We start from the raw sequence: 17,235 nt of genomic DNA, 5'->3' as shown, positions 1-17,235 counted from the left end.
ATATCTTAGGATATTTAAAGTGAAATATCCATGGGGTTTAAATAATACTGAGTTGGGTGACCTCTTAGAAACTCTAAACTCAGGAATTTATATACACTAATAGTTTTTAGTGGATTTATTATAGAAATTCAAATTACAATGTCTCTCATATATTAGAAATTATAAATAAAAAGGTTGTTAGACAATCATATTTCATAAGAATTTACTAAACGGATTTATAGATATTTAATATAAAGAAGTGCCAACTTTTTGTCCTCCCTCAAAGGATGGCTTTCTCCTTTTCCTCAGAATCACATCTAAAATCTAGAGTATTGATAAATTGAAAAAAAATCACAAAGCTTTATAAAAAGAAAAATAATTTTGTGCTAATGTAGTAGGAGGAAATAACCATAGTCTCATTTCTCAATTGTGTCATGGTCAATGTATTTAAGAGAATCAGATCTAAAATTGTTATGCTCAATATATTTAAGAGAACTAAATTTAAAATCATGCTATATAAATGAGTGAGAAATATACCATTTCTTGAATTTAGATTTTTTGAGAGGCCACCCAGCCCAGTATTACTCAAACGTAAGGAGACTTAACCCCCAAATATCCCAATACTCAAACCTAAGACGTTTTAACCCCCTAAGTATCCCAAACTAATTGGAAAAAAAGGTGTACTTTTGTTATTTCCCTCTATATTTGAATTATAGATTGTCTCTCAATTTGTTCTTTTTAATTACTTATAATTTACTATACTTCCTTACAAGTTCATGCTCGTAAATGGAAGTTCAGAGCCATAACTTTCCCAAGAGCTTTGCTCTTTTGACACCCTACCATTTATGTTAAACTTAATTGAAAGCAAATTAAATTTACTAAATGTCAATTTTAACATGTGGTGTAATTCTCTATCATGTAATTCTCAACATATGATGTAATTCTCTGTCATGTAATTCTCAATATATAATGTAATTCTGTTATCTTTGATTACTTTCAACTACCTAGTCTCTAGAGGGTGGTACAATGAGAATTGTTATTTATTCTATTTGATGCTAAATTTAATAAATCTTTATAATACATCCTAACATATTAAAATGTCAAAGCCACAAAAGTGTGCAATATTACTGCCCAATAGTTAAAAGATAAATTACCCCATATAGAAAAAGAAATAGAATCACTTTGCAAAAACAGAAAAAATGTGTGTGTTAAGAGGGCTAAAATCACATTGCATTTAGTGTTAGGGCATTGTAAGAAAATTCAAGACTTGGGCTCTTTGGTTTTAAATATAAGAGAATGGTAAGCAAAATTCTCAACTTCACTAAGGGCATTCCTAGTTATAATAAATTTTCTTATTATTTAGTAATAACTTTTCAGGCTACTATCAATTTTACCAAGAGGTTCTGATCTCTTTTGTGGTTAAAAGACTTGAATCAATTCATTATGAAACTTTTGCATAAACTATGCAATTCATTCCTTTATTTTCCTTCACCTTGCTGTAAATAATGTTCATATTGAGCATGTTCAGTAACCATGACAATTCAAATGATCACCTTTATTTTATAGCACATGCTGTCAAACACATTGTATGCATCCCTGCATTTTCCATAAATTTTCCACTTAAAGAGAAAAATCCAACCCATAACCGACTACAACTTATAAATGTGATTATCAGTTCAAAGAACTTCAAGAGAAAAACAAGCATCTAAAGCCATGAGAAGGTGATCTTTTTTTATCTTAAGCCTGCATTTTGCTCTATCAGAAATGTATATTGCAACTTTCCATGCCAAGTATATGTGCTAAATGACAATCGTCCAAGGCTCAAAACTGCACTAAAACATAATTGCACTTCAAGTCTATTGCTCAACTAATAAGAACCCTTCCAGACACAAGTATGCATAGAGGTGGATTGCTTGCTTACCACACTCATGCGACACATAGACAGTGATCATCGTGTTTCATCCCGCTCAATCAAATGCATCTAAACTCAACTACTAGAAAGAATTCAAGCACAGATTTACTTGCCCTTGGAGAGAATCTCCCAGCACAGTGCAAACACCCATGGCCTTCAGAAGAGTGATCTCATCCCTCCATGCCTCCAAGGGTGCGAACTCTTACTCCAAGTACGTTTCTCAGTGGTCGAGGCTTTTGAGAGGTAAAATCGAACCCTATCCTCCTTTTGCCCTTTCTTTTGTCGATCTTCCAGCTCGTAAGTCCTCAAATCCCGAAACGATGATGAAAGAATCGCTTGGAACAGGTCCGGAAGTTTCGAATCAAAGAAATGGCAAGGGCGATGGAACAACGAGCGCTGGGGCGTGGCCGATCCGATCGCGCAGCTCGCCGCCAAGCCCGCTTGCAACTACAAGTAGTGTCTATCTGGAGCTGGAGGAGAGCTTGGCGAAGCACTTGGCTGGAGATCTCAGCGAAGAAACAGGCATCAACTTCGCGGACAGTCGTGTTTTCAGTCTCAGCCCTGCTCCAAGTCGGGTGCTCGCGTCCTCCTCAGGCTCTCTTTTGCTGGCACACACAGCGAGCTTGATCTCGGCATCACTTGGACAGCCCCGGTGGATTGGTCTCCGGCTCGGGCTCAGTTCTACACAAGCTGGTACTTGGCTGGCAGCGGGAATGCAAGGGGATCCATCGTGATTTCGTTTCGGGCAAATGATGGTTCTTCCCGGGACTGTTACTCTCCAGGCATCGAGGCAGCCGAGGATGATACCGAGGTATGTTCGTTTGAATGGCCACACGCTACAGGTTTCGTTGGATTGCCGAAACGTGGAGTTTTGGGACTGATGAGATTCACACCAGCAGAAGATCGCAAAGCTCCTGCGGCTGTGGAGATTGCTCAGCGAGTTTCTATTGCAACCCAGGCCATAACTCTTGACGATCCATTACCACGATGATCGATTCACAACCCAAGAGGGGGCTTTGCCAAGGACGAAACGCCGAGCAGCACGAATGCGGGGGATAATCTTGTCTGGTGGGCGATCTAACAAAAACGCCATGGATTTCGCAAAGACCCCTGTCATATGGTTCAAGTACATGGTATGATTTTTTTAATACGGGAACCCGGTTGCCGAGATGATGGCTATCAGGTAAGTGTAGAGGTAAACCGTTGTAGAAGACCCGGGTTCGATGCCGAAGGGTCCACTCAACAAGGACTTTTATGCAATAAATTTGCTAAATAAGGAGCCATTATTCTGGTTCGCCGGCTCACAAAAACAGCTTAGACCAGTCATTTAGGACATCGGTCTCCCAAAACAAACGTTTCGGGTTCGATTCTCTTCCCGATATTTGTAAATACCAAATACTGAATCATCGTCGATCATCAATGCGGATGCTCTGGCATCGCGACGCTGGAGCACCTCAGCCTTGCGCAGATTGACGTGGGCAAGCTGGAGACTGCGGCGGCTGTGATAATCCATTTCCTGGCCTATCGGCGCAGCGGCGGCTCCAGCCCTGGCAGCTGATTCTCTTGTCTCGTCTGATTCCATTGACAAGACATGATCGATCGCAGGCGCTCCTCCTCCTCCTCGCAGTGTAGCTTTCTCGACGCTGACCTTGTGTTTGGCGCCCTGGCGGCGGGATACGTTTTCAGGGACCAAGGTTGCGGTATGAACTTCCAGAGAAGTAGACTTTGTAAGCTTTCGGTATGATCTTTCCAGGTTCAGGGCTGTGCTTGGAGCATCGACGCCACACATTCACCATCCATTCCTGTCACGAACAGGCAATTCCATCCTCAGGCAGCTCAAGTGGACGAAGTTCTCCATGTGCCTGGTGGGTTTGGGGGAATCAAACAAGCCCGCTTTTTCTCGGAGAGACTGCCCGAGCTTGATACTCCTCCCGATTTTAGCACCCAAAAATCACCCCGATTCTTGAGACGCATCAAAGATATTTACTAGCCAGACTTCCATGGTGTCTAAAATAAAAAGTAATACTGTGTTGATCTCTGGAAATTGAAGAGTAGTATAAAAAAGGCTTTTCATAGATAACAAATTTTCTTGCATTTCTGGGACATGCATATAGTGCCATTTGTTAAACTCAATGAGAATAGAACCAACACCTTTAGCCTCATAGAATTTTGCATTGGTGACTCCACAATGGGTACTGGTGTAGGCAAGTCTACCAATTGAACAAAATTTACTTAATTTCTTGACATTCAAAATTATTGAATATATTGTCATATTGAAGGGTGAGCCAATAAATATATACTTTTAGATGGTGTAAGCCTTAATCAAGTATATGTTATTAGTTCTAATATTTGTGAATTTGAGATTTTACGGCTTAACTCTTTCTAGATTATACCATTTAAGGAGGTTTATTTATCCTATGCAAAGATTCCTCCTATTTGGCAGGTAGTTTGACTTTGTTGTTTACAACAATGTCATTGCAATTGTCTTCTAAGACAAATGACTTTGTTGTAGTTGTTAAACTAGAAACTCTATATATTTACTCATATTTTATTTTAGTTTACAATTAATTTAAAAAGTTAGAACAAGGATTAACTATTATATTCATTTCAAAAGGAACTTATATATATATTTGAATTTTATAATTTATTTTTGCTTTAGATAATTGTAAACATAACAATTATATCATAAATTTATTTATTTTATATAATAAATTTAAAGTTTATAAAATTTTATTTAGGTACTCCAATGAAGTTTTAATGGTGTGGCATTTAGAAAAAGCAGTAAAAATATATCAATTTTTACTCTTTAGTGAAATTTCATAAACACTGAAAACATATATTGTGTTATAACATTACAAAGATAGGTAATAACTCCTTATTCTACTGTTGAAAAACCACTCAAATATGCTTACAATATCATAAATGTTATCACAACAATATAAACATTTAATAATATAAGTATTCAAGATTATTTTTTAATTTTTTATATTATGCATATCTTCAATTGAGAAAGATTTTATTAAAAAAATTTATATATATATATTCAATATTAGATATATAAATATAATTCTTGTATATATAGTTATTAAGTTAAAATTTAATATTAAATATTTTTTGTGAGGGCCAAGTGTACAGCTATGATGCTGTATAATAATATTAGTGTAGTGGGATTTTGGTAGTTGTTAGATTGATTTCAATCTAGACCACTCGCTCTTGTATATAAACTAAGGTTTATGGATTAATTGATATGTACATTTTCTGTATTCTTTTTCATATTCCATGCACTCACATTGGTGGAGGTGATATGCACTTTTGATTATCCCTAAGGATTGTTTGGATTTGGGATTTTGGTTTACATATAGGTTTTTCCATTTGTTTTTTCCCTTTAGGATTTTGGTTTATATTTAGATTTTGCATTGTCTAGATCTCCATTTCCTTCTAGCTTTTGTCATTCCTCTTTCCTTTTCGTTCATCTTCATGGCAAATCAGCAATCTCCTCCTTTGACTTTAGAGTAATAGTTGGTACAATTGCTTGATGCTATGTGCTTACAATTGAACAACCAAACTCAGTTGATAGCAACATTCATGGCACGTGGTATAACTTCTCTTGCTCTTGGTGCCAATCCTTGCATTCAGCTGGAGTTTTTTCGTGGGAATCCTGGGGATGATGTGTACTATTAGTTCAATCACTTCACAGTGATTGCCACATATCATTCTTGGGATGATACTCGACATTTGCATGAGTTTCCCACATGTCTCCAAGGGACGGCATTGCAGTGGTACATGTAAGCAACCAAAGGGAACAACTCGAGAAACGATCTATGGGGTTCAAATATAGAGGGAAAGGGTCTATGTACAAGAGTGCACCCCCTTTTCCAATCAGTCAAGGGTTTTGGGATAGTTGGAGTTAAGCGTCTTTAGGTTTGAATAGTATTAGGCTGGGTGACCTCCCGGGAAGTCCAAACTCAGGAGTTTACATTTGGTATCAGAGGGGTCTCGGGTCCGACTTTGTTGGTTAGCTAGAGGAATCACACCACATGTTGATTGACATCTGGCTGGTCCAGTTTGCTCCTGTTGGGCTCGACCTGAGGGGTAGGGTGTCAAGAGAGCGGGGCTCTCGGGAGAGCTGCGGCTCTCAGCTTCCGTTCACGAGGGTGTGAACTTGCAGGGAAGCATGGTGGATTGTAAGCAACCAAAGGGAACGACTCGAGAAACGATCCATGGGGTTCAAATATAGAGGGAAAGGGCCCATGCACCCCCTTTTCCAATCGGTCAAGGGTTTTGGGATAGTTGGAGTTAAGCGTCCTTAGGTTTGAATAGTACTAGGCTGGGTGACCTCCCGGGAAGTCCAAACTCAGGAGTTTACATTTGGTATCAGAGGGGTCTCAGGTCCGACTTTGTTGGTTAGGTAGAGGAATCACACCACATGTTGATTGACATCTGGCTGGTCCAGTTTGCTCCTGTTGGGCTCGACCTGAGGGGTAGGGTGTCAAGAGAGCGGGGCTCTCGGGAGAGCTGCGGCTCTCAGCTTCCGTTCACGAGGGTGTGAACTTGCAGGGAAGCATGGTGGATTGTAAGCAATCAAAGGGAACGACTCGAGAAACGATCCATGGGGTTCAAATATAGAGGGAAAGGGCCCATGCACCCCCTTTTCCAATCGGTCAAGGGTTTTGGGATAGTTGGAGTTAAGCGTCCTTAGGTTTGAATAGTACTAGGCTGGGTGACCTCCCAGGAAGTCCAAACTCAAGAGCTTACAGTACAATGGTTTGAGTGCAGCCACTTGTGGGGATTGGAGTGTTCTCCCGGACGTCTTCAAACACGCATTTGGACATGCCGACGATTGTGATGAGGCCTTCCAACAATTATATCATCTTCACCAAGGGCCATCTGAGTCGGTGATGCAATTTGGCTTTCGTTTCCGAAGTCTTTTGCTTTGTGCGAAGCCAAATATGTTAGAGCGGATTAAGCTAGGAATGTTGTGGCCAGCACTTCATCAAGATCTTGTCAGACTTATGCATGCACTTGCTCCAGCAACTCTTGACGATGTTTTTCGCTTGGCACAACATTATGAGACGTCGTCTCGTCCACTTCTCGCTGCCCATCCTTCTGCTCCTCTTCCTGTAGGTGATGGTTCTGTTCCAATGGAGGTTGGTGCTGCTACTGCTTGAGTCTAAGGACAAGGGCAAGGACATGGTCGTGGCCATGACATTTGCTGTTGGGCATGTGATGAAGTTGAGCATACCTATTGGCATTGTTGGCATTTTTCGGATTGGCAACCTCCATTTCTTGGGTGGAGACCTTGGCATCAACAACATCTTGTTGGTGTTGTTGTAGTGGGAGGTCTAGACACTGCAATACATTTGGGAAACGAAAAGTTGCTGTTTACACTTGCGTCGTGCAGCATAACCAGTTTTTATTCTTTATGGCAACGGCCGTACACATGCATGTGCACGGGATGAGGCGGACCTGGTTGTGTGTGTGGGTGATTTCGAGCTTGAGTTGCAATCCTTGCGGGTGGTGCTGAGTCAAGCTTTTGACCTCATCCTTGGTATGAATTGGTTGCAGCGCAATCATGCCAAATGTGACTTTGAGGCTTCTCCCCCTTGTTTCATACTTCATTATGTTTCATCCATTCCTCTCACTTTTGTACCTCTTCGTCCCTCTATTTCTACTTCTGCTTCCATTACTTTTGTTCCCCCATTATTTCCTCCTATGTTTCCGTCTTGTTCTCTTCCCTTTTCCAGTCCCTTCAACAATCTTTGTGTTGTAGAGGTTGGCCGGCTTATGAAGGAGTATTCTAATCTCTTTGACTTTGACATATCGTCTGGGGCCAAGATTGCCACACGTCATCCGATTCCAAATGGGGATGCTCGTTTAATCAAGGTTCCTGTTCGTTGTCGGTCACCCAAAGAGATCAAGATTTTATGCGCAAATGTTAAAGAAATGTTAGAGAAGGGTGTTATTCGGAAGTCGCAATGTCCTTGGGTATGTGAACCTTATCTTGTGACGAAGCCTGATGGGAGTATTTGTTTATGCATCAACTATCATCCGTTAAACGAAGTGACGATCCCAGATGTGTACCTTCTTCTTCACACTACTGATCTCTTGGATTGTTTAAGGCGAAGTCATTGGTTCACCAAGCTAGATCTTGCTTTTGGGTATTGGCAAGTACCAATGGCCGAAGAAGATATTCCTTAGACTGCTTTTTGTATACCATTTGGATTGTATGAGTTCTTGGTGATGCCATTTGGTTTGAACAATGCTCCAACAACTTTCCAACGGATGATGGACGAGGTCCATTGCGATATGCTAGAGGTGACTGCTGACTTCATTGATGATGTCTTGATCCACTCGGAGGGGACATGGGAGGAGCATGTTCGTGATGTTCATAAAGTGTTGGATTGGTTATGGGACGTTGGTTTAAAGTTGAAGTGGTCAAAGTGCGTGTTTGGTTCCAAGGACACAATTTATCTTGGGTACTATATTTCTCATGAGGGTTTGCAAATTGATCTTGACAAACTTGTGGCTATTCCAAAGTTCCCTACTCTGAAGTGTGTAAATGATGTGTAGTGCTTTTTGGGCAAGGTGCAGTATCTCGGTCGCTTTGTGGATCATCTTTTTGATCGCACTGCACCATTGCAAATGTTGCTGGAGTCATCAACATCATCTTTCATCTGGTCTCCGGATTGTCAGCAGGCATTCATGAATCTCAAAGAGCTATTGACGACTCATCCAGTTTTGGCATATCCTGACTATACTCGACCTTTTATTTTGCGCGTGGATGCTTCTGACATTGGTGTTGGAGGAGTGTTGATGCAAGAAAGCTTGAGTGTGCCTTGTCAGTGCCATCCCATTGTGTATATAAGCCATACATTACAACCAGCGGAGATGAACTACTCCACGATAGAGAAGGAGTGTTTAGCAACACTCTGGGGTTTTGAGAAACTTCAGGCATATCTACATGGTTCTCGGACGTTATTTGAAGATGACCATACTGCCGTCACTTCATTAGTGAAATGGAAGAACTTCGTTAGTTGTACTGCTAGGTGGGTATATGGGACATCATCGTGTAACTGAGAAGCTGGGCAGGTTTTCTATTGGCCGAAGATGCGGCGTGATGTTATCCGGTATGCATAGTTGCATTTGGTGCCAAACTCGTAATATTCCCCCTCATGTCGTGGAAGGACGGTTGGAGTCAATTACAATTTCTCATCCATTTGAGTTGGTGGAATTTGATCTTATGGGACCTTTTCCACGGTCGATTGCTGGCAATGAGTATGTTATTATTGTTTTTGACTATTCGACTCGTTGGGTGGAAGTTGGTGCTCTTGCTAGCACCTTTGCAACTGTTGTTGGATACTTCCTCCTCAATCAAGTGGTGTTCCAGCATTCTTGTCTAGAGCAGATTCTTTCGGATAATGGTTGCACATCTATAGCTGAGGCATTTCATGTTCTGACGTCTCAGTTGGGGATATGTCACACTTTCACAAGTGCTTATCATCCATAATCAGACAGTTTAGAGGAACGGCTTGTTCGGACATTCAAAAGGATGATTGCAAAGTATATGAACTTTTAGCATTCGGATTAGGATGGTTATTTGCCGTCTCTTCGGTATACATATGTCACAAGGGTGCAGAGTTCTATTGGTGCTTCACCATATAAACTCTTATATGGTCATGATCTAATATTACCAATGGAGCTGGGTTTACTGTTGCAATTGCCACGAGCTACCAATGCTAGGTCGTGAGATCAGTATTTGATAAGTATTCTTCCACTTGTCTGAGTAGAGTTTGCCAAACACTTAGGCTGCATATAAGTGGGACAATAACATCGCTACAACTCCCATCATCATCCACTTGTGGAGTACAAAGTGGATGATTTGGTGTTAATTTGTTTTCCCCATCTTACGGTACGTGGTTTATCTAAGGGGCTCCTTGCGCAGTGGAAAGGACCGTATCGGGTGTTGCGGCAAGTTGAACCACAAGTTTATGAGGTTCGGCATGACGTCTAGCAGGTTGATCCTCCAGAGATTATACATGTGCAGCGGTTGAAATGCTTTATACAAAGAGATCAGGAGCAGTTAATACCATTTATAGATCTAACAATGCCTCCTCCTGATGTTCCTCTAGATCCTAGCCTGTCTATAAGAGAACCCTGATGGTCTTCCATTATTCTAAGAGGAGGGGATGATGTGAGGGCCAAGTGTACAGCTATGAGGCCATATACTAATATTAGCGTAGTGGGATTTTGGTAGCCGTCAGATTGGTTTCAATCCGGACCACTCGCTCCTGTATGTAAGTTAGGGATTTTGGGTTAATTGATATGCATATTTTCTGTATTCTCTTTCCATATTCCATGCACTCACAATTTAGCAACTTTATTATTGTTAAAATGTTTATAAATGATAAGTGATAACTGCGGAAGGCAAATCAAATCCACGGTTTGCATCTGGAGGATGATCATCAATGTGAAGAAATCCCTACATGAATGGAACATGAATAGAAACTTGCAGAGGAATCTCCACAGCAGCAGGATCTTTGCGATCTTCTGCCGGTGTGAATCTCATCAGTCTAACCACGACCAAAACTCCACATTTCAGCAATCCAACAAAGCCTTTAGCGTGTGGCCATACAAATGAACAAACCATGGTATTATCTGGAGGATCATAATGTCAACGTAGTCGACTGCCTCGATACCTGAAGAGTAACAGTTCCAAGAAGAACCATCGTTTTCTCGAAACGAAATGATGATGGATCCCCTTGCATTCCCGCTGCCAGCCAAATACCGGCTTGTGTAGAACCGAGACCAATCCACCTGGGCTCTCCAAGTGACTACAAGATCAAGCTCGCTGTTCATGCCAGCTTCATACTCAAGTAAAAGAGAGCCTGAAGAGGAGGCAAGCACCTGACTTGGAGCAGAGTTGACTATTGTTGTTAGGCGCCAGCTTTGACTACGTGGTCAACGTCGGTCAAAGGGAGGCTCAAGGGTATATTAAGGCATGTTAGGGTAAGGGACTTAACCTACCCTAGGGCTCACAGTGGAGCGGCGGCGCAGTGGAGCTTTTGAGGTAGCTCGGGGGTGGTTGGGTGGTGAGGAACCTCAAGAGGTGGCGTAGCATAGTCTAGGGCAACTAGATCTTTGTCTTTTTGCGCCGGATCATAACATTGGTATCAGAGGCATAGTCTAGGGCAACTAGATCTTTGTCTTTTTGCGCCGGATCATAACATTGGTATCAGAGGATTGGTTGCGATGGCCGACCAAGCTGAACGCTGGAATCCTATCATCGATGGTGGTGCCGACGGTGGTGCCGACGATGGTGTCAACGAAGCTGCGGAGATTTGGACCATTCAAGATGTGGTTCATGAGCTGCGAGCCCTTAATAAAAATCAGCAAGAGATGCAAGACGAGATGCATGGCATGATGGATACCATGCGTGGGCGTGTTGAGGCACTCGAGGCTGGACGGGGTAGCGCTCCAAGTAAGCCTTCTTTGGTAGATCGACTCAAGATTCCAACCTTTTCCGGTGATGGTGGTGTGGACGAGTGTCTCGCTTGGCTAGCCAATGTGAAGAAGTTCTTGGCTGCTAGAGGAACTCCAGATGCAGAGGCTTTAGTGGCTATTCCGATGGTTTTGCGTGATGCGGGTCTTCGATGGTGGAATTGGCTTGAGGAGTCCCGTGTTGCGGATAAGAAGCCACCAGTGTCTACCATGGATGAGTTTGAGGCTGCTTTCCGTTTACGTTTTGCCCCTCATTACGACGTGGAGAATGCTCGTACAGAACTTCGCCATTTCCAGCAAGGGAAAATGACGCTCGGGGATTATATTGAGAAGCTTACTCGCTTGATTAGTCGTGTTCCAACGAAGGATCCAGATCAGAACAAGTCCTACTTCATTGATGGCCTCCATAGTGAGAGTATGCGGCAACACTTGCGTCATTCTCAGCCTACAAAGAGTTTGGAGGAGCTCTTTGATGCGGCTCGTCGCCTTGACAATGACAAGCACAAGTCTCGCAAGCGTTCGCGGAGTCCTTCTGTCGAGAATCGTCGTGATGATCACCGTGGACACAAGGATGGGAACAAGCATCACAAGTTGAAGTCGGTGGTGACTACCTCGGATGCAAAGGGGTCCAAGAAGCAGAAGTTCTTTGTGAAGAATTATAGACAGGGTTGTCATCATTGCGGCGAACTTGGACACTACAAGGCTGATTGTCCGCAGTTAAAGAACAAGCAGCAGGACAAGAAGAATGGCCAATCTTCTTCTCACGGTAAGTCCGATACTAAAAAGTTGCAAACTTTGCAGCGTGAGGAGGAGGAGACCGACCATTCCGGTCGGAGGAAGCGACTTTCGATCGTTGCTCGTCAGCTCAACTGTGTGTGGAACAAGATGGAGCTCGAGGATACGCGTGAATCAGCTTTAATGCTGGAGGGCGTGTTCCGTGGCGATCCAGTGCGGATTTTACTGGATAGTGGGAGCGATGACAACTTTGTTTCGGCAAAGTTTGTTGCGGAGCATCGCCTGAACACACGTGGAGTTCTTCCATACACAGTGGAAGGTGCAGCTACCTCTGCTCAGCATTTCGATGCTTGTGTCGAGGGGCTGGAAGTGTTGGTTGGCAAAACCACACTTGTGGAGACTTTTTATCTCGCGGATATCCATCGTGTGGATCTCATTCTTGGGATGCCATGGTTGGTGAAGGTGGATCCAGAGATAAAGTGGAGCATTAAGCGTATCTCGCTGGAGTATGGTGGCGTTAAAGATGTGTGGTTTGGCGAGGGCGTTCAACCACCAGTTGTTATGCTCTCTGCTACATCTTTGAAGCGGGCTTGTCGTAATGGAAAAGCACTTTCAAGTTACTTGCTGTTTGTTCGTGATTTGGGGGACCAAGGCACGTGTGGGGGAGAAGCAGCAGTACGGGATGTACTTGATGAGTTTTCTGATGTTTTTCCATCTGAACTTCCTCATGGATTGCCTCCATTACGAGGTGTGGAGCATGGGATTACATTGGAGCCGGGGACGCGGCCAATTTACCGGCGTCCATTTCGGTTAAGTTATGCGGAGGAGCAAGAAGTTCAACGACAAGTCAAGGAGTTACTTGAGTTTGGATTTATTCAGCCAAGTAAGTCTCCGTTTGGTGCTCCGGTCTTGCTTGTGAAGAAGAAGGACGGTTCAATGCGGATGTGTATTGACTACCGTGCTTTAAACAAGAAGACAGTGAAGGACAAGATGCCGATGCCACGTGTGGATGATATCCTAGACAAGCTTGGTGAAGCACGAGTGTTTACCAAGATTGATCTGAGGAGTGGATATCATCAGATTGCAATGGATGATGCATCTATCTCCAAGACGGCATTCAACACAAGCTTCGGACATTTCGAGTTTACTGTTATGCCGTTTGGTTTGACGAATGCACCGGCCACATTTACTCGGTTGATGACGGAGGTATTTGGGCGTTATCTTCATGAGTTTGTGGAGATTTTCTTGGATGATATTCTTGTTTTTAGCAAGAATATGGAGGAGCATAGGGTGCATTTGCGCAAGGTTCTTTTGTTACTTCGAGACAGCAAACTTTATGCGAAGAAGAGCAAATGTGAATTTGCAAAGTCGGAGGTGGAATATCTAGGCCATATTGTGACATCTAAGGGTGTCAAGACGGATCCAAGGAAGGTGGCTGTGGTGGAAAACTGGCCTACACCGACTACAGTGGCCGAGTTGCGCAGTTTTCTTGGTATGGCTAGTTACTACCGACGTTTCCAGCATAAGTTTGCAGAGGTGGCTATTCCGTTGACGCGGTTGTTACGCAAGAATGTGCCATTCGAGTGGAAGACGCCACAAGAGGAGAGTTTTGTGGCGCTGAAACGATTGTTGATCGAGGCTCCAGTGCTTCGCATTGCTGATCCATCGAAACCTTACGAGGTGACATGCGATGCGAGTGGTTATGCACTGGGAGGAGTTCTCATGCAAGAGGGACAGCCTATTGCATATGAGAGTCGAACTTTGAATTCCGCGGAGCAACGCTATTCCACATATGAGCAAGAGTTACTCTCTATTGTTCATGCTTTGCGGACGTGGCGGCACTATCTTTATGGTGCAGTGTTCGTGGTGTTGACAGATCACAAACCACTTGTGTATCTTTTCACACAGAAGGAGTTGAACACTAGGCAAGCTCGTTGGATGGTCAAACTCATGGAGTTTGGGGAGTTTCCTATTGAGCATCGTCCGGGAAAATCAAATGTGGTGGCGGATGCTTTATCTCGTGTTCGTCATGTGATGACGTTACGAACACGATTTTGTCATCATTTGAGTAAGGTGGTCAGCGAGTTTGGGCAGTTGGTTGAGCATGCTCAAGCTCAGGATGCTGAGGTGGCCTCTTTGCGAGACCAGATGGAAGCTCCTTTCTCATTGGTGGATGGGATTCTCTACTACAATGGCCGTGTCTATTTGCCACGGGTGGATGCGTTAATTACTCAAGTTTTATTCCACTATCATGATCGTCCAGAGGCCGGTCATTTTGGGGGGAAGAAGACGTATGAGTTGATTAAGCGCAACTTTTATTGGAGGAATATGAAGGCTGATATCCTCAAGTATTGTAAATCATGCGAGCTTTGTCAGCGGGTTAAGGTGCCACGGGAGAAGCCGGGGGGACTTTTGCAACCTTTACCTATTCCTCAGAGCCGTTGGTGTAGTATCTCTATGGACTTCATCACTTGTTTGCCACGAACACAGAGGCAAAAGGAGCAAGTATGGGTCATAGTGGATCGGTTGACGAAGTATGTGCGGTTGTTGGCTCTTCGGAAGACTGTCACTGCCTCAGACTTGGCTGCGGTTTACTTGGAGAGGGTTTTTCCTGATTTTGGTTTGCCGGAGGACATCATTAGTGATCGAGATTCAAAGTTCACTAGTGGATTTTGGAAAAGCTTTGCAAAGGCTATGCAAGTGACTTTGAAACTCTCGAGTGGAGATCATCCTCAGACGGATGGGCAAACCGAGCGTGTCAATCAGGTGGTGGAGGATATGCTACGTTGTAGCATTGGTCAAAGGCAAGGACAGTGGGATCTATATCTTCCATTGGTGCAATTTGCTTACAACAATAGCCAACACAGTGGAACCAAGCTAAGTCCTTACTTTGCGATGTTTGGAAGGCATCCTCGAACAGCGGTGGAGTTGGGATTGCATTTGAGTAAGGACGTTCAAGAAAAGCTTGATTCCGAGGCAACTGATCTGGCCACAGAACTTGATGAGATTCTGGTGGTATGCAAACGGAATTTGCAAGCAGCTCAGGATAGAGCGGAGAAGTTTGCTAATGAGCATCGCCAATTCCGGGAATATAAGGTGGGTGATCTCGTCTTCGTGCGAGTGATCTTTCCGTCAAGTGAGCGGCGGAACACCTTGGTGCCTTTACGGATAGGGAAGAGTGATAAACTCTCCCATCGATATGCTGGTCCATATGAAGTGCTGGAGCGCATTGGTAAAGCGGCTTATCGGGTGCGGCTGCCAGCTGGGGTGAAAATTCATCCGGTATTTTATGTCAGCCAGTTGAAAGGTGTACTATCTCGGAGTGACGGGCCCAATGCCTCCTTGATGTATACGGCTGTGGAAGTTGGACCAGGAGCTTGAGCAGGATTCCCCAGAAAGGGTGATCACCGGTACAACTCGTCCTTGGGACAAGGACTTTGTTGGGGGGGAAGAATTGTTAGGCGCCAGCTTTGACTACGTGGTCAACGTCGGTCAAAGGGAGGCTCAAGGGTATATTAAGGCATGTTAGGGTAAGGGACTTAACCTACCCTAGGGCTCACAGTGGAGCGGCGGCGCAGTGGAGCTTTTGAGGTAGCTCGGGGGTGGTTGGGTGGTGAGGAACCTCAAGAGGTGGCGTAGCATAGTCTAGGGCAACTAGATCTTTGTCTTTTTGCGCCGGATCATAACAATTGTCCACAAAGTTGATGCCTATTTCTTCACTGAGATCTCTAGCCAAGTGCTTTGCCAAGCTCTCCTCCAGCTCTAGATAGACACTACTTGTAGTTGCAAGCGGGCACTTGCCTTCCATCTTTGAGCCAGAGTGTCCAGCCTTGTAGCTTGGATGACAGATCTTTCGAAACTGCTGGCTTTTGCAAAACAACTGTCAAGATTAACATCCAATTTTGAATATTAAGGCTATTGGGATGAAAAAAAATTTAATCAACTTATACAAAAATAACAAGATCGTTAGTATTACTACATTTTTATAGTATCCATTGCAATGACAAAAATCCATAGTTCATACCTATCACTATATATCATTAGTATTAGCTATGATTTGTATTTGATTCATTTATTTTTTAAAATTACACCTTATAAATCTTTATCATTTATATGTATTTTCTTAACAATGTAGGTATCATGTATAGTGAAATCATTGTAGAGAAATAGTTTATGTTTTTCTTAGAAAAACTTGCAAGGTGGTGAGTGACTTTACCTAATGTAATCTATAAATCATGTAATTTTATTTTGAAATCACAACTTTGGGAATATTGTCTCATATGCAAGTTTGTCTTCAAATCAAAGTAACTAATGCAGTAGCAAAACATTAGCACATTAGATGAGTTGCAATGATTGGCTACTATAGTTTTCACTTCTAGTTCTACCCTTACCTAATCACTAAAGGATTAGAATTTCTTTACCACAAATTAGGCCATCATGAAAAGCACTCTAAAGAAAGTGTTATACATTGTCATATTCCTTTAACTGGTTTTTGTAATACAAACATAGAAATGTACAACAAATGTAATAAAGATTTTATATGTGCTACAATGACACAAGATATGAATCTTCCCTTTTCCTTTGAGACCATTGATAAGTTTCATATGCTACTAAGTTATTTCTCATAAAAGCAAGAACAACAATATGGTTAAGGTTTTCAAAGTTTCTTCTTCTGTTAGTTATTTTGAATTTAGTGCTGAGAATTCCATAGAATATATATATGGATGTACTAGTTATTAATTTACAAGGATTAAGTTCAAAGCAAAGGGAGTCTTTGGCTACAAAATACACTAGCAATGCAAAGGTGTGCAATCTTAAAGTAGTGGCACAAATTCCACATTTGCAATTATAAGGATGAACACAATCCTAATGAAACACTTGCAAGGTGTGGAGATTCTAGAACTCTATTGTCTCCATTAAAAATTTAAATTTTTTGTACCAACTAACAAAGAATAATATATACTAAGCAAATGTATCTACCACCTTGTTAATAAAGATAAAATAGAACTAGGCTATGTGAGTTTTCTAGGAAAAGTGATTCCATATCAAGGATTGTGCCAAATTCCTAAAATTTGAAGCCTTTGTTTTTAAAGTGCTAATCCATTGTATTC

The 17,235-nt window shown here is 42.5% G+C and overlaps 1 protein-coding gene across 4 annotated transcripts; it reads left to right on the top strand.

Annotated features, from left to right (window-relative positions):
- The first annotated feature begins 1,847 nt into the window (after nt 1–1,847).
- Nucleotides 1,848–3,796, top strand: LOC9635798. Of its 4 annotated transcripts, none has more exons than XM_024665012.1 (3): nt 1,849–2,188; nt 2,237–3,591; nt 3,645–3,796. In XM_024665012.1, exons 1-2 carry the CDS (start codon nt 2,041–2,043, stop codon nt 2,623–2,625), a joined length of 537 nt encoding a protein of 178 aa, XP_024520780.1. In that variant the 5' UTR covers nt 1,849–2,040; the 3' UTR covers nt 2,626–3,591; nt 3,645–3,796. The 4 variants fall into 4 exon arrangements, with proteins under 4 accessions (XP_024520779.1, XP_024520778.1, XP_024520780.1 ...); XM_024665013.1 differs by having other exon boundaries at nt 1,850–2,134; XM_024665011.1 differs by having other exon boundaries at nt 1,848–3,585.
- Nucleotides 3,797–17,235: the final 13,439 nt, after the last annotated feature.

The sequence above is a fragment of the Selaginella moellendorffii genome, unplaced genomic scaffold, assembly GCF_000143415.4.
Source record: "Selaginella moellendorffii unplaced genomic scaffold, v1.0 SELMOscaffold_117, whole genome shotgun sequence".
NCBI lineage: Eukaryota > Viridiplantae > Streptophyta > Lycopodiopsida > Selaginellales > Selaginellaceae > Selaginella > Selaginella moellendorffii.
Note: the sequence above shows the minus strand (reverse complement) of the source record. Positions and strands in the feature narration are given on the sequence as shown.